The sequence below is a fragment of the Chelonoidis abingdonii genome, chromosome 4 (assembly GCF_003597395.2).
Source record: "Chelonoidis abingdonii isolate Lonesome George chromosome 4, CheloAbing_2.0, whole genome shotgun sequence".
Taxonomy (NCBI): Eukaryota; Metazoa; Chordata; order Testudines; family Testudinidae; genus Chelonoidis; species Chelonoidis abingdonii.
In genome coordinates this window covers 104,405,177-104,428,698 of record NC_133772.1, presented here as the reverse complement: position 1 = coordinate 104,428,698, position 23,522 = coordinate 104,405,177, and the positions used below count along the sequence as shown (strand labels likewise).

At 37.9% G+C, this 23,522-nt stretch overlaps 1 protein-coding gene across 2 annotated transcripts in view; it reads right to left on the bottom strand.

Annotated features, from left to right (window-relative positions):
* Window positions 1-23,522, bottom strand: part of AKAP6 (A-kinase anchoring protein 6) — a 405,462-nt gene that overhangs the window by 91,697 nt on the left and 290,243 nt on the right. For both annotated transcript variants that reach the window (XM_032798440.2, XM_032798441.2), the window contains exons 8-9: window positions 11,030-11,178; window positions 4,107-4,227 (exon numbers count right to left, since the gene is read on the bottom strand). In XM_032798440.2, coding sequence (XP_032654331.1) covers window positions 4,107-4,227; window positions 11,030-11,178 — 270 coding nt within the window. The remainder of the gene's footprint in view (window positions 1-4,106; window positions 4,228-11,029; window positions 11,179-23,522) is intronic.

The following is a 23,522-nucleotide window of genomic DNA, read 5'->3' as shown; positions in this document are numbered from 1 at the left end:
CTTCTAAATCTTTCCAACTGCTGTACCAATTTTTTCTGTACATTATAGAGTTCATCTTTGCTGAACACTTAATAGTTTAAGAGATAGCTTATGCAGTATGTTTTTCAAGCATCTTAAATAGTTTTGTAATCATACATCCAAATATCAAATATCCTGGTGTTTTTATTTTGAGTTTTTAAAAAAGTTTGTTTAATTTTATTCTCTACATGCTAACAATTTTAATAATCATATCTTACTTATTTAAATGGGGTTTTAATCTAACAGACAATTAAGTTTTACAATTAATCTTCTGGGGAAAATGTAGGAATTATCATTAACTTTCTGTGTCTCGTACATTCATTTCTAATTTCCAGAGCTCCAATAAACACCGATTTGCTTCATTTTTGAACATTCAAGGTAGAGATATAAAATCCATACCCAAGTTCCCAGTGAACAATTCATTAGCAGAGTTTAAACTCTGTGGGCCTGATTCTGCAAACCCTCAGCATGCAAATCCACTTGAAGTCAATGTGAACTCTATATACAAAGAAGGCTTATGGGATCAGGTCCACATGCTATCGATAAAAATGAGGGTTTCCTTATATGTTCAACTGAGATACAGTGCTCTTCAGAAATCAATCAGATATCAGAAAAATTTAGATGTTCCTTATAAGTTAATTTCAATTATAAACTAACAGGCTGTAAACCACTCATTCTGTGTTTGCATCTGTAACATATATTAATCAAATTTCAGAATCATGGTAGTTACTTTTTAAAAACTGAAAATGAAAATTGAGTGCATTGTCCTTTTTATCCCTGGGAGAGGGCTGCAGGAGGAGGAAGGATTCTCTTTAGAAGTTGTGCTCAAACATAGGAAAATAAAATGGAAGAGAAGCGACAATACTGCTAGTGTGTATCATCCATGCTTAGAGTTTTAAAAAAATACCAGCTGCACTATACACTCCTGTTTATATTTATAGAAAGAATAAAATATATTTGAAGAAGGGAAAATAGAGTTTCTAATAAGAACTGAGAACCTCCTAGTATATTTCAATGCAAAAGCAAGCAGAAGGAGTTGCCTTAAATTTATATGAAATCTGAAAATATAGTACTGGGGAAATAGTCTAACCTGTGAAAATACATTTTATTTTCCCACATGAAATTTTAGCATTTATATATTATAGAATGCTGCTTTAATGCATGCTTTCCCCTCCTGATTTACCTGTTTTATCATACCTCCTTTCCACTCATAGACCTTAGGGGCAATGATTACTGTTGGTAATAGTGATGCTACAGCAGGTTCACTGGCAGAGAAGGCTTGCTGAGCTGGCTCAGAGGTACAATTACTTGTCAGCTCAATAGCTGAGAGGAGGGAATCTGAGGGTTTAGGAGAATCCACCAAAAAGCAGAAAGTGCAATTAACAAGTTCATATTTGAAGCTACAGTTAATAAAGAATACCTAAAATAAGGCCTATGTTTTCATAACACCCTCCATCATTCAACAGTTTTGATTACTCAGCTGCCTGCATTTCTTTTAAGATTTTCCTCCCCCACAGAGTAGAATTACTTCCATGTTTAGTATAAAATATAGACAGTGTTGATACCACATGGTTGTGATTGCTAGGCAGACCACCAAGGACTGTGAGTCAGATCTTTCATATAGGTAGAGTGTCACTATTAAGAATATTTGTTATTGACTGTAGGGTAGGTGAGCTAGGCTCAGTTTTAGAAATATAAAAGTTGAGTGTTGTTAGGGGCATGATGTATCCTGGTTACTAAAATCATAGAAATTAGAGATAAAAAAGCCCTGTTTATTCACCTAATCTGTCCTTTTGCCAAGCAGTGTGTGCACCCCCACTGTTTATGGTTTTACAATGGAAGAACTGCAATCGTACTAGAATATACTCTTAAAAGCTTTAAAATTGTGGCTGGAGCTCTGCAAGAAGGAGCTCCAACTGTGGAGACTGCAGAGAGAATGTGCTGAATCCAGTTTGGAACCTGTGCTCATTGTTTGTAGGCCTTGCAGATATGTGGGAGCTATAGACCTGACAATTCTCCTCTGTCTGAACTTTCCAGTCCCAGGTGCATTGTACCAGAAGAAGCCAGCATAACTCAGGGTTCCATTAAATCCAGGCAATATTATCTCCCTTTCTGTGATAAAATATTTCAGTATGTCCGGCCTAAAGTTGTGTTGGCCATTTTTGTCACTGTACTGCATTGCAAACCTCTGAGTAAGTCCCTATCCTCTTTTATCCCTTCCATTACACCAATAATCACTATCTCCCCAATTATATATATTACTATTCATACCTTTATGACTGCATTTCAAATCCATCAGGATAAAAAGGGTTTCTAAAGGGTGCATAGAACAGTGGGGCTGAGTGTTTCTTGTGATTCCAGCCCATTTTTGTTGTTTTTTAAAAAATATTAGAATTTTTTGAATTATTGAATGTAAAACTGAAAACAATGGCTACATTAAGGCATAGAGCAAAGCACTTTTTGGAAATTGTCCTGTATGAATATACAGTGCCTAAGCATTTCAATCCTGACTTGTAACACACTATTTATTCCAATCCATGCATTTTTAACAGTGAGGGTGATTAGCCATTGGAATGAACTAACAAAGGAAATGGTGGATTCTCCATATCTTGATATCTTCAGATTAAGACTGGATGCCATTCTGTTCAAGTTATTAGGCTCAATAAAAGGGTAACTGGATAGAATTTAAGGGCATGTCATATAAAGGAAGTCAGAACAGATGTTCCCTTTTTGCCATAAAATCTAGGAATTTGAGTCTATCTAGGACAGAGACCATCAGCTGTGTGTGAAATTATGTATTTAGTTTTCTTTTAATATTAACAAATGACTGATAAAGAGAGAAACTGAGGCTATTAAACGTAACTTACTTGTGACTTCTAATAAGTTAGAGCTCAAACAATATTCTCTGCATGTGAAGCTATTTTATAACCTATTTCATAATTATCTGTTTAGGTTCTTTCAGATAAAAGGATCAACATTAGATAGAATAAAATGCATGAAGAGCATCAACAAATTATAAATTCAAAGCAAGAAAATATAAATTATATTTAATAAATTATCAAATCATGTAACCACAGAAGAAAGAAAACAACTTCTATTTGACCTTGACTGTACCATTTATTCTATAAGAAATAAAATAAAAAGCTAGAGGGTAGTTGTATTGCTGATTCTGTAGTTAGTTATTAATTTTATTTTTTATGATTCACAATCTGCTCTTTGAAATACGCCATATGCTCAAAGCAATTCAAGGATGACAACTGTCAGAATTACTCCAATAAAATTGCCTAAATGAGGAAGATTTACTGCAGCCTGATATTTCTGTGGAAAACCTCTCCCTCCTTTCCCCAACCCCCATCATGCCCCTTGAATACAGTCTCTCAGACACACAGTCAAGCCTGAAACAGTTTTAAGATGAAATCTATATTTTGGGGGACTATTAAAATGATCCATTAAAAAGAAGAACTGATAAAACAATCTGGACTAAGACAGCAATGGCAAATAAGGGAAACAGTATATATTTATTTGACAAAGAGCCTCCAATCAATATGCGAGTTCAAAATCATTTTGCTTAAATCACAAGCAAGTGTATTGACTTAACATGACAATGTCTGCTTTATGTATACCTAATAAAAATTAAATTGGAAGAGTCCTATATCCCAGCAGCAGTAAAACAAAATCAAGGCAAATTTCTCTCTTCCCTGAACAGATCTGAAAGAGGGATAAAAATCCAGCTGAAAGCTCCAATCAAAACACATTTTGTTAAATGCTACCATTTCATTTTTTCTTCATTTTGTTTCAGTCTATTTATTAATGCAGTTTCATTTATTTCTATTCATCTCGAAGAGAAATCTTTGTCCTTCTATAGAATTACACCAAATAGAATGTGATAAAGGGAACTTTCTTGCAATTATGATGTTGGTGCAGCCTGTCAGTGCACAGGGGATGGAAATGAGGTTGGGGACAGGGAAGGGAATTCTAATAGACACCATGATACATACAATGAACGTAGTGATATCCTGTGAGAGAAAGACTTGTCAAGCTAATCAGATCTTCTATAGGTAGGTAAAGGCAGTAACAGTAGCTCTAACCTTGTAAAGATGCTGCTGCTGCTCCTCTGACATCATCAGGTCATGGCTGTCCATCACTATAGATTCCATGTCAATCAGCCAATCCCAGAGCTCCTGGTATTCTGAATCAAAGTCTAAAAGGCTGTAGATAAGGAACAAAATGTATTATGCATAAATACAGTCTAGTTGTTAAAATCGTGTATTAGAATAATATATTCTTGAAAACTCATGATGTTCCAAGTTATATTTCTAAAGAGACAGTCTGTATTTATAGAGAGTGGACACAAATGAAAATTGAAATCCAATTTAAACCAGTGACATGACCTAAATTTGGCGAGTGATGCTAGATTCTGACAACTGTAAGCTTACTGTACTTGCTGCAAAAATGTAGAAATAAAAACCCCTTAGATAATGTTGCCTAATGGTTTTTAAAGTGCTAACATTATATTTAACAAGCTTCTCTACAATGATCATGATATACTATTATTCGTACCAAAAATATGACTTTCACAGAAAAATGACTCAATCCATTTAGCCATCCCTCTGCTGTCTATCTGCCTATCTCTGAAAATATATATCCTACATTTATTTTCATGGATGAATAGCTAGCATTTCAACTTAACGCTTTAGGATAGGCTTGAGTGAATATAGTAAGCCAGTGAGAACTAAGGCCAGATACAGTATTAGACAGGTGTTCCCTACAGACCTGTAAGAAACAAAGGTAAGGACAGGAAGTCAAAACAATGAATCTTTGAATAGCCAGCAATCATTAAAATTCAAAGGATTTATTTCAACAAAATAAATCATTAGAATAAGGAGCTTAAAAGGATTAATGTGATTCTCTATTGAAAGCCTAGTGAGTAAGTAAAGCACAGATTCTTCTAAAACACTGTGATATGAGAAAGAAGGTATAGATAGAAAAACTGCAAAATTGTAAAAAAAAAAATCCCATAAAAGGAATCCTCAAGACTTGTCAATCTGTAACTGATCAGAAGCTTATTAATAGCAATGAAGAAAAAAACATCATTGTATGTCAAATGAGTATATGACAGTGTGTGTTCCTGCCCATGAATTTAATAATATTTACCAAAGCTAATTTTTTCAACTATTTAAAAACTTTATCTAGGCTTTTACATCTTTTTCATTAATGTTATAAAGAAAGTGAGAAATCCTGCAACAAAGGAACAAGAGAAATAATAATACCAAAAATATAACATATACACTACTGTAGTTTGAATTACCATTAATTAATGTACCATATCCAAGGTGATTTTGAACTTATGTAGATATAGTTAATATATTGTGAAACGCTCTCTTTTGAGAGGAAAGAGGGAAGGGCAGAGAAAACATCTAGTCCTCTGTAATATTACTTGCACCAAGACAACTAAGAAAGTACTGTACAATGCACAAGTGTTGATTCTGCATTATCTCTTTAGATCAATCCACTACATTTAGCATACTCTTACTTAATAACTTATGAGGCGATAGTTCCTGTCTTGGAAAGGTAAGCAATGGTGCTATTATAAAGAAGAGCAGGCATGAACAATCAAGTTATTGTGGTTGAAGAACAACAGTTAATTGGATGTTGAGGGCATTTGCAACCTCTCATGAGGTATTTGATGGACCTTTATTTTGAAACTGCACTACATCCCATATTCTTCATAGAAATATTGCTATAATATGATTGTAACCTAACTATGATATGTTTTGTACAAGATATGTCATGTGAGATATCAATGGAAAGGTTATGATTTGCTGAATATGATTATCCTATTTGTATGTATGTATCATTTTGGTATCTAAAGTTAGGAATATTGACTATATACATCTATACTACAGAAGTGGTTGCACCCAGGGAATGCGCACCAGACAGAATGCAATCAGTCTGTCTGGCTAGCTAGCTGGGGACCAGTCAATGGACCATTAGGGAGAACAATGGTAGTTGAAGATGCTCATCTCCCACCTTCCTGAGAAGCTTTCCTTGGATGCTACAAACCACCTCAGGTTCATGATCTTTTTGACACTGCAGGGTCATGTGATTAAATCACCTGGTACTGGACTCAATGATAGAATACCAGTGTTTTTCCACTGAGGAGGAGGATGCATGCTGAAAAAAAAAAGGATTCCTGCCATATGTAAAGCCTATTTAAGGTAGGAGAGGGACATTTAAGGGAGGGGTGGTTCTTCACTGAATCCCTGCCCAGGATGACCCCTGGAAAGATGAAAGAAACAAAGACAAAGTGGGGGAGAAGGTCTGAACCCAGCCTGGGAAGGTATCTGGCCTGTGAAAGAAATACCTAGAGTTTTAAGCTGCAGGCAAGAACAGTTTGCCTTCAAGAGACTCTGCAATCTGCCTAAAACAACATTTAGAGTGAGTAATTACTATTTATAACCAGTGTCTTTAGTATCTAAGCATATATTGTATCTTTGTTTTATTTACTAGGTAATCGGCTTTGATCTGTTTGCTATCTCTTATAATCACTTAAAATCTATCATTTGTAGTCAATAAATGTGTTTTTGTTTTCTCTAAAACAGTTTGTGGAATTCATAACTGGGGTGGAGGCAAAAAGCTGTGCAGATCTTCCTCCACACGGAGAGAGGGAGCGAATTTCATGAGTTTACGTTGTACAGCATAAGATGATATAATTTTGGGTTTATACTGCAGAGGGAGTGTGCACTTGTGTGCTGGGCAATTCCTTAGCAGAAGCTTTCCCATGCAGTGCTGATTTTAGTGTCTGTGTCTTTCTGCAGCTGGGTGTGTCCCTACCTGTATGTGTGCTGCAGAAACTTGAGGGCCTGGATCTGCAGGACAGTGTAAGGGAGTCCAGGTTGGTAGGGTAGGTGGGCTCAGTGGTACCCCAGTACATCAGGTGGCACCCAGGAATAGGGTGGGGGCAGCCCATCACACAAATATAAAACTATAATCTTTGTGAATAGAAGTCCATGGTATTCAGAATGCTGTGTAATAGAATCCTTATCTAAACCTCAGAGAACTGCCTAACCATTCTGCATCTCCAATACTCAATTTTTTGACATTATGTCTCCTCCAAAAATTATCCCAGCTCATAAAAACTGACAGGGTAGAATGCTTATTATTAAAGACATATATTTTATCAGGCAAGAGGCCAGATTTTCAGCTGATGTAAATTGGTATAGCTACACTGGCTTCCAGGGTCTTCTCAGTTTACATCTGCTGAGAATCTAGCCTAAGAATTACTGATGGATTGCACCAAAATCTGGATCCAAACACTCCACTCTTTTGGCAGAATAGGTCTGGGGTGGATATTTCAGAATCAAAACCCATAAATGGATCAGAATTTTAATATAATGAGCAGAATTAAAGTTCGGAATCCAAACACATCTCACACACTGGAACTTCAAAATCCAGATCTGGACCAAGGTCTAAATTTTGCTATGCAAGCCCATATTTAATTATTATGAAGTTTGATTTAGAAGTTGTTGGAAATATGTCTTGACATAACTATGAATTGTTTAAAAAATCCCTTGCTTTTAAAGATATTATATTTTTTAAAAATGTATGAGCTATTATTAATTTGATAAAAATGTATAAGATAACAGAACCAAATAAAGAAGTTAACAAAATAGGACAAATGTTGGTTCAGTGATAGGTTAAGATTAAAATATAGCTGTCAACATTTCTGTTAGGGTGAATATTCCTTTTATATTCAGAATCCCTCTTTTCTATGCATAGCAGGTAATTTTTCACATCGCCTGAGGCAGAATCAAGAGAAGCTTGCTTCTGAAATACTGCATATCTGCTAGATGCAGGAATTACAAAAAATGACTTGATTTTAGTGCATTAACCAAGTCCACAGATTACTTTAAAAAATGCAAAGCAAGTGTTTCTGGTCCAAAATATTCATCCAATAAAAGGTACCCAAAGGTTCCCAAGAGGAATGCAACAAGGTGTGTTAAAGAAGAAATAACTAAAACTTCTTTGAACATAGTTTTATGGTTAATACACCAAACTCATGTTAGCAACATAGTGTTTCTAATGACATTAAGGTATATTTTAGCTTGGTAAACAGGAAATAAGATATGCAGAATTGCATGGCTTATCCCTTCAACCCTAAACATATTTCTTAAGGTATGGACATCAATTTATTATTTTGAATGAAAATTCATGAGCCCCTTTCTTATGAGAAAACCAGCTCATCTGTGCCATTAATAAATAAAAAGGAACGTGGAGCTATTTCCATTAGCCATGTTTTTTCATGTTTGACACATACCTCCAGATTGTATTATTTCTTTGATAGCATAGCTCACATGGCATTTAGAAGTACTCTGAGCATAGTAGTATGCCTGCCCCCCCTCCCCCAAATCCAACCAAATAAAAAATTCTTTCCAGTTTCTGGGTCATCATCTGTTGGATCTCCTTTCCATAAGCATGCTATTGCAGTATTATAGAGGAAATCAAATTTCTGACCATAACAGCTTTAAAAAATAACATTGCTTTAAATTCCGTGCATATCTGGAGCATTCCATAATGTTCAGTCAATGCACTCCAAGCCTGATCCTGCAGTTCTAACTAAGGTCTAATGAATACTGCCAAAGGACTGCAAGAAATGGTCCTGAGACATGTGCAATAGTTTACTGAACACAGTAAACATGGGTCCGAACTAAAACTCTGATATCACGCCACCAACTCTGAGGGTGTTCAGAATCTGAACCCATGTAAGTATCAACATTTTGCAGCTGGTCCCTATTACTCCTCTTAAGCTCTTCCCACATGCCTGGTGGCCATTGTTCTCCTGCAGCAGATCCCTAATCTTTTCTCTTTCATTCCCTCCATAGCTATTCCTGTGCAGACATTAACTGAGCTCTCTTCATTTTCATTGTAACTATCCCTATTCTGCAGACATTCCTCAATCCCTTGTAGTCCTACCTCACAGACTTTCCAATTTGCAGATACTACCTTACTGGTCCCATTTTAACCATCTCTTCCCTGCACCTAATCTACTTCTGATCTATTCCCACTGTAGATAGATCTCCCACATTTGCCAAGTCCTCATTCTTACCTTGTTCGCACTGTAGGCATTCTCCAAAGGCCATGCATCAGGTCTCTAATATATGGGCATTCCCATGTTACTCCTCAACATAATACCTTATCATAGTATCAATAGCAAGCACAAAAATTGGATATATGTGCACTGAGGGCCAAATATTAAAAAACAGCTCCTAATCTTGTAGTTGCAATCAAATGTGGGCAAACCTCAAGGGTTAGATGTTCAAAGGGGCCTGAGGGAGTTAGACACTCCACAGCCCATTGATATCGAAGTCAGAGAAGGTTGGAGCCCTTTGTTCTGTAGACCCCTTTGAAAATCCCAATCTAAATTGCTGAATACCTGATTTATGGATTTTAAGCAAGAGGTTAAACACCTAAAATGCTGTCAGTTACATGTGCAATTTTGTCTTTTACATGTGCAATGCTTGCCATTGATACTATGATAAGGTGCTATGTTTAGGAGCACCGTAGGAATGACCATAAACTAGATACATGTTGCATCACCCTTGGAAAGTTAGCTTTGACAAAGTTTCCCCAATGCACCAGAGGTCTGTGGCCAGAGTGTTTGCAGTAGGTAGATCAGCTATGGACCTAGACATTACTACAGGGGAGGGAAATATTCAGATCATGGGGATAGAGCTAGGGCATTTCTCCATTGGCATCAGTGGAAATTTGAAACAAGTCCTTATGGAGCCTGTTCAAGGAAGAGTGTTTATAGTGGGAATGAGCAACAATGCAAACTTTGTAATTGGGGGAGATAGATCTACAGTGGGGACAGCTGGAGAAGAGATTATGTGCAGGGAATCAGACAGATGACAAACTCATTAGACACAGAAATCTCAACAGACAACAGCTAAAGTAATTATTAGAGGTGGTTGGGAAATAGTTTTCCCAAATAGATGCCATTTGGGATGAAACTGAGACTTTTTGAATTTTTTTCATGAAAAACCAAAAGGAGAGACAAAGAAAAAGCATGTGCCTGTACTAGAACAGTCTCGTGGTCAGAGCAGCCAGCTGGGAAAGAGGAAACCCAAGTTCAAATCCTTCATCTTCCTAATTCAGGGTGGTCTCTCTCAGTCTCTCCTGTTGGTACTGTTCCATATAAATAACTAAATATTGATTGTCCCAGAGTCAGAACAAATGCCCTGACAGTCCAGTGGTCAGAGAACTCACCTAAGATGTGGAAAGCAGGGAACTGAACGTGGGTCTCTCACAGGGCCTTAATTGCCAAAATATTCTGGAGTGGGTTTCTTGCTTGGTATCATTTTGACCAAAAATTCCATTCTGGACCTGAGAAACCTTCCTGTCAAAACAGCTCTATTTTCACTAAAAGTTCTGGTTTTGACTAATCAGCAATTTTAGATGAAACAACATTCAATCAAATATTTCCTGGCCAGTTCTAGTACTTATAGCTGTCAGTCTGTACTGAACTGGGCCATATTTAAACCAGAAATCCAGAAAGGAAAAGGCTTCACATTCACCTACTATGGGGCTAGTAAAATGGTCTCTAAGGAAGTTTGTTATAAAAAGATACTGACATGTCATGGAAGTCTTTGGCAGAAACATACTAGGAAACCTGAAAGCACCAGAACAAATTAAGAAATAAAGAGAAACAAAACATGACATAACAGGCTTAGTAAAGGCTGAAGTTTAAGGATATGCAAAATTTCTCATGTAGATAATGGGCTGCTATTCGAAAAAGTTAGGTAGCTCTAGGAGCGAAGCAATTAATATAGATAAAATTATACATAACTCATTAACTTTTGCATTAATGAATATGACAATAAGTATACATAGCATGTTACCTTGTCTCTTGGTTAAGGAGGAAAAATCCTGGCTAACATAGCAGTACGAAAGAAGATCATGTAAAAAAGCACAGATCAGAGAGAATAAAACAACAAAAAGAATAGTTTCCTACCCATTACTTCCCACTGTGTGAACTTTTGACATATCAGCAAACTCTTCCTTTCGCTTGCTACTACTGTTGTACTGTTCACTATACAGCTTTAAGGACATCTGTTCAACAGCATCTCTTTGTGCTTCCAGATAGCATAGCTGAACCTCAGCCTAGAGAAAGAAAACAGAGAAAAACACTTTTTTTTTCATTCCAAAGGAATGCATTTAAAATGACTACTTTTGGACTGTACCAAACAATTTAACCAAGAGGAATAATCACACCATTTCTTTCTTCTTTAATAAGGCTGGTCCTATAAATCAGATCATAGTACAGTATATTATCTAGTGTTATAACCGGACCATTTTAGTTCTTATCAAAGCATGGCCCTTATGTCTTATGAGATGTATATCCAGCAAAATGCTAAATAAAAATGTCTGTCTGTATGCGTGTGAGCAAGTAAGAGATATTAGAAATATCACATTCTGAAAAAATCCAGCTAAATATATAAAATAAAGCTTCTTGCACATTTCAGAAGCTCATCTTCATCTCTTGCTAACAAGTTGACGCTGCTTCAGAGTTAATTATACTTGCATTGTTTTGTTAAATTAATAACTGTAAATTAAAACAAAGGGACTGGCATTGTTCACATTCTATTTTCCCCTACCTAGTTTCTACTGATTACTCAGAAATCTTGATTGCAAGGAAGAGGCAATAAGTTAGATGTGCTGTTTTCCATCAGTCTATGTGCCTAGCCAAAAGAATGTTGAATAATTTTTGGCATCAAAACTTATTGAACAGACGCTTTATTTATTGCAGCTGTGGTGATCAGTTGGATTCTGGAAGTCAGAGCACCAGATGACATGAGAATAAAGTTTGCTTTTTGCTGTGCTTGTCCCTGAGTAGCAGGGAGAAGAACAGAGGGAAGGATAAGTTCAAAAGCACTTTGGGGCCAAGATTCTGTTGTTTTCCTTTGGTAAGGGCGCACTAAAATAAAAAACACGGACATTACAAATTCTGATAAGTTCAAAAATGTCACTTCTTTGTAACTTAATTCTATATTCCTATTGGTAATAGCATGTTCAGTCAATCACTTGGTAGGGCAACAAGATGAATGCACTAGCATGGAGGAAACCTCTGTTTGGAAATGATCTTTACACTCCAAGCAGCAGTGAAAGAGAAGCATTTGCTCTCTGCTCAAAGGGTAACAGTGACTTCTATCTATGATAACAGCCATTTGTGATGTAGAGAAAAAGTGCCAAGATGAAAGCATTAAAACAGGGAAAATTTCCAAAGCCCAGAATAAGGATGCATATTATGGGCCATGTTTGGACTGGGAAGAAAAAATAAAGGAGTGCCAGCAACATGTGCTTGAAAGAAGTTTTGGACACTTATATAATCTTGTGGTTACCTGGATTATGTGAAACTTGTTTATAACTTGTATTAGCATTGACGTATTTTTTACCAAGTTGTATTATAGCTAATTTTGAAATGTCATTTTCATTTTAACTTCCACTTTCAGTTGCTTATAGCTTTTCTCCAAAAATCACTCTTTGTAGTGAATCTTTTAATGTTTGGGTTTAATCCAGATATGATTTTTTCGGACAATCTGAAGAAAATCCATTCATCCATCTTCTGAATAGCTGGAGCATAAAAAAACTTCCAGTGCTTTTCGGTGCTTAAATAAATAAAACATAAAGATTTATTTTAAAGCATTATACTTGATTTGTATGTAGTCATGAATGTGGAATGTCCATTTTGCCTTCTTTGAAGAAATCTCATTATGAACGAAAGTTATTTAAAAATAATGTATGAACAGTATGCGCAATACAGTACATAACTTTCCTTACTGATTTCATCATACACCAAAGTGCTGTAGTCCAATTGTTCACAGATGTACAATCTTTCTTGAGGAGGGTTGACTTGATTCTGCCAATCTTTCAGTCCTTAAGACATTTTTGTTTCGTATCACTGAGCAAGTTTATAGTGTGCTGTATATATCCTCTAAAGAACTTTGATCTCATACGCAGGCTGAACACCGCTCAACACCCATTTCTTGTCACAAGAGCACTCTTCAGTTTAACAACTTGTCATCTGTGTAGCCATTTATACATTTTAAAACAATCCAAAACTCAAATAACAGGATAGTAGATACACTGTACAAGTATAAAAACAATCTAAGATTAATTAATTATGGAAGTTACATATAGTTACCAATGAAAAGGCAGTACTTGAATATGTGAAATTATGAAAATATTCTGGTTGAATATCTAATCTCATCTGGTTTTACCAAATAAACTAGTTTGGGAGTGGTCAGTAGTTTGATGAGATCCCTGAAGAAAAAGGAATCCATGGAACACAGACTGCTGTTAACAGACCTCGGAAAAGACTACCAGTAACAGAGAAAACAGAGTTCTCTTTAGTTTAACAAATAGTTCCGTTCGGTGGGTTATTGAGGTTCCAGGTTCAATCTCTTTCTGGAGTGGATTCCTCATCCACAAGGATAATCTTTCATTTGAAGTTTACACACTTTGACGCCTTTATGAATTCTTCACTGTCCACATCAGGCATTACAGTTTTCATTTATTCTTGTCAGAAAGCACTTATTCATTAGCTGTTTTTATTTTAGTTATGGTTGAGGTGGCACTTTCATTCTAAATCTCTATTGTGAGTGGCTGATAACTTTCCAAAACAATTACCTTATGAAATAAAATTTCCCATGATTGTTTTTAGCCTGGAGGTGAATTCTTTTGGAAAGTTTAAAGAAAACAATTCTGCTTGCTTTGAGAATAGAGTTGCAAATGAAGATGCATTTTTAACTTAACAAAATAATTATTTTTCTTGTTTTCACTAATTAAAACAAAATTAAATTACCTCTACAAAAAAAAACTACATTAAGCACTCAAAAAAGTCAGGAAATGCTCATGATTAAATTTTTACATGGAACCTGAAAGCTGGCACCTTCTGCATATGTATTAAGAGATAGTCTTTAATGATATGAACACATGCTAGTTCTCAAATGACATAATATACTGCCATACAAATTTTCCTAAAATTTTAGATACACACATGTAACATTTTTTCCATAGGGTTTTCTATAGTTTTTAAGAGAAAAAAAGATGGGTGGGGGGGAATAAAAAGAAGCAGCTACTGTACTTGCTACAGAGCTTTGAAGTTCTGTTAACATGCAAAAATATGGCATTAGCATGTGGAGACTCCTCACCTGCAAATCTTAGCAGCTGGGAAGGCATTTGGTAGAATTCTTGGATTGGCCCTTTACACCTTACAAAATGCACTGCAGGCTCCCTTGATTTCTTTGCAGTTTACAGTGTTCAAAAGAGTCCTCCCTCAAGTCATCCTACACCTTCAGTATACTTTCTCCTATACAGCTAAGTTAGAGACATGCACACACACAAACACACACAGGTAACACAGTCTCTCTCAGCTGTACATTTTGAGCTTACTAATAAATTCTGTACAAAATTTCAATTGACGTGGACACAATGACAAAATGAGGACAGACGCATGCATGGAATTAAATGGAAGACTGAAACTTTTGTTAAACTTTTAACATGGGAACGGTGCTACCTGCCCATCACTGATACTTGCCTATACCAAGTATCAGAGGGGTAGCCATGTTTGTCTGGATCTGTAAAAGCAGCAAAGAATCCTGTGGCACCTTATAGACTAACAGACATTTTGAAGCATGAGCCTTCGTGGGTGAATACCCACTTCATCAGATGCATCTGACAAAGTGGGCATTCACCCACGAAAGCTCATGCTTCAAAATGTCTGTTAGTCTATAAGGTGCCACAGGATTCTTTACAGCTTTTGCCTATACCAGACATTGAATTGGTTCCAGTGCAGGAGTTACAAGGCTTCTTACCATATAACTCATAATGCAGGGTAGGCTATCCTCAGTAGGGTTACCAACATTGTATTTCAATAATAAGGGACTGTTGACAACCCTAATGCTCAGTTTAAGTCTCCAGAACTCAGCTCTCTCTGAGTCTTAGCACCCCCACCCAGCCATGAGCGAGCAGAGGGTTGCAGCAGAGTAGGGACCTCGACCCGTGGGGGCCACAGGGTCTGACCTTGGCCTGAGAAAGCTACAAAATCTAACCTTGGCCCGGGAAGGCCACCCTATAGCATGGTCTCATCCTATACCATGAGCCCAAGACTTATCAGCAATATCACAGGACTTTTACCTCTTGGGACTGTTCACTTTATTCTCTTAATCACACTGGAAAGAGACTTCAAGTTGCAATGAATGAACAGCTCTAACCAAGTACCTCAGTTAGGTACTAAGCATGTTCCTACTTAACCACTGTGGCTTGAAGGTGCTGTGAGAAAGGCAAAAACCTCCCTGGTCCTCTGCCAGTTGGCCCATGGGAGAAAAAAATTCCTTCCTGACCCTTAAACTGGCGATTGGTTAGATCCACATCATCTGTCAGGCCGGATTTCTGTTCCCAGTTCAGGGTGGGTAGTGTGGGGCTGCTGGAATGGAGCTATAAGGGGCTCTACATGGCTCTTGCACCGGAGAATGATAGCCAATCAGCACTCCTCCTCCCACAGCTGGCCAATGGGTGCCAGAGACTCCCTGAGGAAGGAGCCCTATTGTTAGGGTTACCAGATAGCAACTGTGAAAAAACAGGACTGGGATGGGGAGTAATAAGCGCCTATGTAAGAAAATGTCCCCAAAAATGGGACTGTCCCTTTAAAAATGGGCATCTGGTCACCCTACCTATTGTCCCCTAGGGAGTGTCTCCCCTCACTGCCAGTCCCATCAAGTTCTCCGACCCATTGAGGCAGTTGGGTGGCATATGCATGCATGATTTCTAAAGGTGCATAGAAAAGTCTATAAAAATCCATCTCTCTCCATCCCTTTAAGAGTATGCTAATCCCCTCGAGTACAGACACAATACAGACTTATCATGAACAGCCTATGGACTACCAAGCAACAGGATGATCTAGTCCACAAAATCAGATCCATGTGTAGACTTGAGAGACCACTGCATGTAGTGAGTCTATAGGCAGCTCAGATTTACTGCTATCATATGTAGGCGGCTACAGACCCAGTCTGCAAGCTTGTGACTACAATTCTATTTATCTGCCCCTACTCAGTTGTTGAGCAGTGGATTGTGACAAGTCAGGGGGATATAATGGGAAAAGCGAGAAGGAGACAAATTACTAAGAGTAAAAGTGAGAGAGAACGTGAACAAGTGTGGCTGACAGAGGAAATACAAGGATGAATGCACAGGATGGAAAAGGAAAGGAGAGGAAGATTGAAGCAAAGAAAAGGGGAAAAGGGTAGAAGCCAAATGGGGGAAAAGAGAAAGAAAAAGGTAAAGAAAATATAAGAGAGGAACAAGCATCCATTATTCTCTTCTCCACAACCTCCCAGCTCAATAACCTTCTTGTGCTGACCACCATGATCTACACTAAAACCATACTCAGTGAACCCTGCTACCTTACAAGACTACTATTCCAATTTTTTACCTTGAAAATATGATCCCTGATTAAATCAACTATTTTTAAGGATAGCTGCTGTTTTCAATTATTGTAAACATTTGCAATCAAACTCAGGTAGCTCAGAGCTTCAGATGGATCCTTCTGATTTCTGGTGTGCGTGAATTCGTCTATCACACTGTTGTACTTAAAGGGTTTTTTTCAGTTCACTTTCTACTGATATCATTGCAGATCCAGAGAGGCTTTGAAGACCTCAAGTAGCTATTGATCAGTTTAATTTCAAAAAGCTATAATTTGCAGGAGCCTCAGTAAAAAGTCACAGTCCAGAAAATGTGCAATACAACACAGAAGTCTGCTGCAGTCTATTCTTAAAAGTAAGATTTTTTTTGAGGTAATGAAGATATAGTTTTGTATCATTTCAGTAGGATGCTGTAGCTTCATTGTTAGTCAAAGTCAGAATAATTCCTTGTTTTAGTGCTCAGCAAATCTGGTGAGCTCAACTAAACCACTTTAATATTTTTAGGTCGGCCTGTGAAACAATTTTTTGCTCCCCTTTCAGCAACTATAAAAGACTGTTGTCCACCACAAACACACCACAAGGCCAGACTGAGAATTCTGAGGAGAGTGAACGTGGGGATCCTTTGGTATAAATCCAAACTTCACTGACAAATTGAGTGTAAAATGGGTTTTTTGGGGGGAAGAATATTTTTGTCCCATTTGCCTGGATTCCTACTACAAAAGTGGAGCACAACAGCTGCTTGTGCTGGGGGCGGGGGGTGAAATGGGGGTTGATGCCTGTTAAAAAATTGTCAATATTTAACAAAAATGGCAAGGAATGATGGGGTGTGGTTTTGAGGACTGCTAGGGGCACAGGTACAGGAGAGTTCTGTCTCTATTCCAGTGAATGTTAAGATTCACAAAGCACTTTTAAAACATTAGTGCTTAATTGTCAGAAAAGCCCGTGAGGCAGAGAAGTATTACCATCCCCACTTGCCTTGCCTAACTTTACCTAACCAAGTCTGAACATTTTGGCTTTTGACCGAGACCACAGAGGGAGTCATTGTCAAACCTGGGATTAACCTCTTGCTCTCAGTCTCACACTAGTGAGATGATCTCTCTTGTGGTCAGAGGTTATACTGCTCACCAGAGAAGCTGGCTCAGCTGCAGGCTGCATGTAGTAGGCATCTTGCGACGGTCACATTCAGCAGTAGGCTGAGCAGCATTGCACCCTACAGATGGAATTAAACTGGGGTCTGCCCAAAAATCAAGGGTTGTAGAGCTCTGAATTTTCTGAACCCTCTAGATCAACTCCAGTAAGCTGTAATGGGATTGTGAATAACTTGGTACCTCCAGGAAAACTCAGCATACAGCTTACAACCCTAGAAATCAGTTTGCGTTGGTTTACATTTTCAAGGCTATTGGCACAAAGAAAAGAGCCCGAAACTTAATTAAAAAAAAAAGGTAAAGATTTTCCAAATAAAGAGACAAGTCTGTGGTTGCAGCTTTTGCAGGCCCTCAAAGACTGGTTCTGCATGTCAACATTAAGTGCTTTCCACTATAAAGGTTACTGTGTAACATAAATGGTAATCAGTGACAATACAAATCAATGAAAATACATTTTATTTCTTGTTAGACCTGCTTGTTTGAGTGACCTTATTCGGCAGTGAAGAAAGACAAGACACTGGATAATGGCTGTTAGTGGGTGAGGGCGGGGAAGGACATTGTGAGGTTATACTGTATAAAATCTTGAAGTGACTATAGAAACAACTGAGTCACTCAGAATTTACACTAATGTAACTGAGATCACAATGTGACTCTAGTGTTCTACTGTGAAAGGAAGATTCCAATAAATATCACCAAATTGGTGAGAAAAAGAAAGTGTTTACAAACACTACTTTCCATGGAGTACTACAAGTTCTTCTGATATGAAATCTATCACTGGAAGCACAATATTCTATGATTTAAATATACAAAAGTACAATAAATTCAACTTAATTTGAACTGTGTAACTTGAACTAAGCCCTATTATCCCCTCTCTAAATAGTGCTGTAGAAAATACTATTTCACTAATTTGTAATTATCAGATAATTTTACATACACACACACAAACTCCTGCATACCCTTATGCACATGCTTAACTTTAATTGATTGGGGTCACTCATATAAAGTTAAACATGTGTTTCAATATTTGCAGAATTGTGGCATTATTAGGTACTGTTATATATACACACACACACACACACGTAAAGAAACTTCAAAGTAAATATTTACACTTTAAATCTACCACTTGTTTCTTGAAATTACTTTGAATTTTAAATACTTTATTAGTGAATAGTATTCTTATTTTATATCCTAATAGTTTTTGATGCACTGAGATTTTGTATACATTTGTTCTGACAAAAAGGAACTAAATAAAAATGCAACTACTACTAAGATGATGCTATAGGGTTGCCAGGCGTCTGGTTTTTGACTGGAATGCGCGGTCAGAAAGGGACTCTGGCCGCTCCGGTCGGCACCACCGACTGGGCTGTTAAAAGTCTGGGCGGCGGCACAGCGGGGACTGGGGCTAAGGCAGGCTCCCTACTTGCCCTGGCTCCACACTGCTCCCAGAAGCAGCCGTCAGCTCCTGACGGCCCTTAGGCGCTGGGATGGCCAGGGACTGGGAGGCTCCACGTGCTGCATCCAACCAGAATGCCAGCTCTGCAACTCCCATTGGCTGGGAACTGTGACCAATGGGAGCTGTGTGGGGCAGCACCTGGGGGTAGTAAAGCACTGTGCACTGTTCTGAGCTGCCTGGCTGCCCATGCGCCGAGAGGCCACAGAGACCTGGTAGCTGCTTCCTCAGAGTCATGGTAAGTGCCTCCAGAACCCTTCACCCCAACCCCCTGTCCCAGCCCGCAGTCCCCTCTTGCATCCCAAACTCCTCATCCCCAGCCCCACCCCAAACCCACATCCCCAGCCAGAGCCTTCACCCTCTCCACATCCGAACCTCAGCCCGGATCTCCATCCTGGACCCCAAACCCCTCATCCCTGGCCCCACCCCAGAGCCTGCACTCCCAGCCCAGAGCTCCCTCCTGCACCTCAACCCCCTGCCCCAGCCTGGTGAAAGTGAGTGAGGTTGGGGAAGAATGAGCGACAGAAGGGCAGAGGGGATGGAGTTAGTGGGGCTCAAAGAAGGGGCATGGCAGGGGTGTTCGGTTTTGTGTTATTAGAAAGTTAGCAACCCTATGATAGAAAAAATATGAAGTGCTGTCTATTTGGTATTAGACTCCATCATTTATGAGCATGCTACATGGTAATTATTTAAACGATATAAAAACTTTCAAGCTGATACATTTTTCAAATATTTCAAATATAAATCAATTGACTGGTCAGATTTTTTAGATGTTTTCTCATGCTTAACTGCAAAGGCTATTTGACTTTGGAACTAATTCTACAACTGCATCCGCACAAGGTAGATTCTTGGGCCTGCATAGAGTTCCATTGACTTAGGTGAGGCACAGCATTAATTGTAGAATCATGCCCTGGACTGTAAACTCATCTAGGCAGGGGCCTGTCTCTTAATATGTGTTTGCACAATGATTAGCATAAAGAGGCCTTGGATTCTTTGTGGGGCCTTTGGCACTACTGCCACATAAATGATAATCATACTTACAATCGAGGTCACCAAAATATGTATCTGTCCTCCAAACAATGAGAAAGGCAATTCTCTTTCATAGCATGAACAGAGCTATAGTCTCATGGAAAATTTACACCAGTATGATCACTATAAATTTGGGTGACATCTACTATCCTAATAATCCAAAGCACTTTGCCTCTTTTAAATTTATTCCCCTACCTCATTTGATCCTGCAGTGAAACAAAAAGATGTAGTTATGATATCATAACATCTTCTATGCCATCAGACTACGCTGTTGTAAAGAGATGATTATGATTTCACTGCAGGATCAAGCAGAAGTAGGTAGGCTGGGAGGGAGCATATATTAATACACAAATGATTTAATAAATGTATTTAATAATAAAGCTATTCAGGAAAGTGCTGGCTAAGTGCATTATCTGACTATACCGAAAGGAGGACAGGAGCCACTTGATCAAGTTGCAACTTTATTATTAGATGTCTGGGACTACCTGGCAGATAAATGTGTACAGTGCAGGTAACTCCACGATCATTTCAACATCTACCCGGGGGCTCCTGCCAGCCCCCACACCTCCTTTTTCCATCCAGATTCCCCAGCCAACCCATTGCTGGGATTTTACCATCACTCCCCCCTCGAACAAGAAGGGTTAGGGAGGGCTATATGGAAGAGGGGGTTGGCTCCCTGCTATGCCAGTCATAGGAGCCCTGAACCCCATCCCCTGGCCAATCTGGTGGTGAGGGAAAAATTCCTTCCCAGCCCCCAACCAAATCTGTTATTTTGTCATCTCCAAAGGGAGGGAGGTGGCTGGTGCACTGCCAAGTCTGGGAAAAGTGGCTTCTCCCGCCGGGCCTGCCCTTTATCAACTCCTCAGCCCTTCCGGTCTCTGGGGATAAGTCAGCATCATCACACTGACCCACTTTACTTTTGCCACGGCTCCTGAGCCTCTCACTAATCCCACTTTCCCTCACCCTTAATGTGCTATACCCCCTCCCAACTTAAGGTGCAGTCATTTCTCTTGGTATAAATATTCTTTTTCACATGTGAATAAATGAGAAATAAAAAGTTATCGTCACATGATGGCCATGTGCAAATATCATTAAGGATATGTAGGATCAGGAGACAGTCATGAGGTAATCATTAAAAAGCTAAAACAAAGCTTTATCAGTAATGCCAGGTAAATTATTATACAGCAAGACTGACTTCAGAGCAACAGCAATAACTTAAGATGTGGATGTAGACAACCATTTTGCCATGTATAAACAGCAGGCAAAGACTGTTGCTTCTTTGAGTTTATTTATGGGCCTCACAGAAAACATCAGTCTCTTGAAGTATCTGACACCTGCTCAGGTCGGGGGAACTGTAAAAATATAACTGTTTTAGACGTAAAATATTTGTATTGCTGAGAGGTCAGCTTTACTGCTACTGACTTCATGGCAATTTGCATACTATTAAAGCATTACCCATAATGTTCAGAAATTTTAATTTTAAAGCTATGCTGTTAAAGATGTTTGCTGAATTGTAAGCATCTAAGACAGCTGGGAAATTTGTTAACACTCCTGAGTGTTAACAAATAGTTACTGTATTTCTGTCTTATTTTGGTATCTGTTTAGAAAAGAAAAGAAAAGAAAAAAAAGAAAAGAAAAGAAAAGCAACCCTCTCCCTCCATTTTATGAAACTGAATAAGATCACATCAGTACTGTAATGGAGATAGCTTCCCTTATTATTTTCAATATATTTAAGTTTGTTAAAATATCACTATTTTATTATATTTTTGCAGAAACAAGGGGATTATTTCTATTTCTCACATCATTCTAACAGTTTTTCTTATTAAATCTCTCAGCGCAATAAACATGAGCATCACATTTGTGTTTCTATGCTGTGTTTGTGCTCTTTTTCTCCTCTCTACCACAGCAATCTTTATTTATTTCCTGTCTGAAAAGAAAAATTAAAAATGTATAACTTGAAGTTCCAATCTTTGTTTCCCTTGCACTGCTGGACTAGTGCTTGACTCCAATGCATATTTATGCTGGCAAATACTGCTATTAACTCAGTTACCATACTACATGAACTACAGTTCCTTTGAAATTCTATAAAATAGCTGTCCTTAGATGATAATAGAAAGAAAGGAATGAAGTAGGAACAACAAGAATTACTTTACATACTAATAACAACAATTTAGTTATCAAAACAGTACTGAACAAGCATGCCTTTTCATACAGTTCTTTAAAAAATTTAGCTTCCTAGGGTTCTAATAGCATTTTCCTATGGTTCAGGAATGCACAGTAGCACTCAGCCCAGTGCCTATATCCTTATTTCAAAGAGAATCATTTAAACCGACATCCACCCTGTCAAGAATCTTGACTTTGAGCTGCTAATGCAGAATAAAAATCAATATAAATTTTGATCATTGGATGAATATTTGCTTCTTTCTTTAGTGCTTAGGGATTTAAAACTGAAAACTGCTGAATCAAGTCATTCTATTTTTTTGTGTTTGTGCCAACACCAATTTACTACCCTACTGAAAGTTCCTGAACAAGATGTCTCATGTGGCAAACCTGTTGGTTTTTCCTGTCAATCATAACAGTGTGCCAGTAGCGAACCATAAACATTTCCCTTTCATACTCTTAGTGTTTCAAAAAGGAATATTTTGATTACTTCCCTGGAAAAGATAAACTTGACTTATTTAGACATATTGTAGAATGCCTATGCCTGTTATTCTTGGAGTGCTATTATGCCTAAATTGATGCTATCTATTAAAAGTTAAACACTTTATTTTTGGCTCCAGTGACCTCCCACAAGAAACAGAGTTTGCAGACAGAATTCACGGCAAGCTAATCCCAGTAACACCAACAAGACAAAAAGTTTTACCATCTTTCACCGTGTGTTTTCTGAAAGATGACAAAGAAATTCTGGCTGCTATAATCAGCACCAACACTTCACAATGTTACTGAGAATGAAAAGACGACAGGCAGTAGAAAAAGCTCCAAATCTAAAATGTGACTTCAGTTTGTAGCTAGTTTTAAAAAAAAATATACCCTCATTTTTAATAGAATGGACTTTTAAAATATGTCTATTGAAATCCTATGTTTCCATCGGGATCTTTTCAAGAAAAATAAGTTTCTAAATTTGAAAAAGACTAAGATTACTTTAACAAGAACTGTAAATACCTAGCAATTTTCATCTTGGAAGAAAAAAATTATACATGGCACAGTGGCAGAAGGGGTTTATATTAAGGAGCAATTTTGTTGGTTTCTTATAAATTAAATAAAAGTGGCAGCAGCTGTCTTTCAGAAGGCAGATACAGGCTTGTACAGTCATATGATATTATGTAGACAGATGTTTTAAATAAAATAAAATATTTAGATTTCTAGATACCTTGCTAGATACAAAAGCAATTATAGGATGTCTTT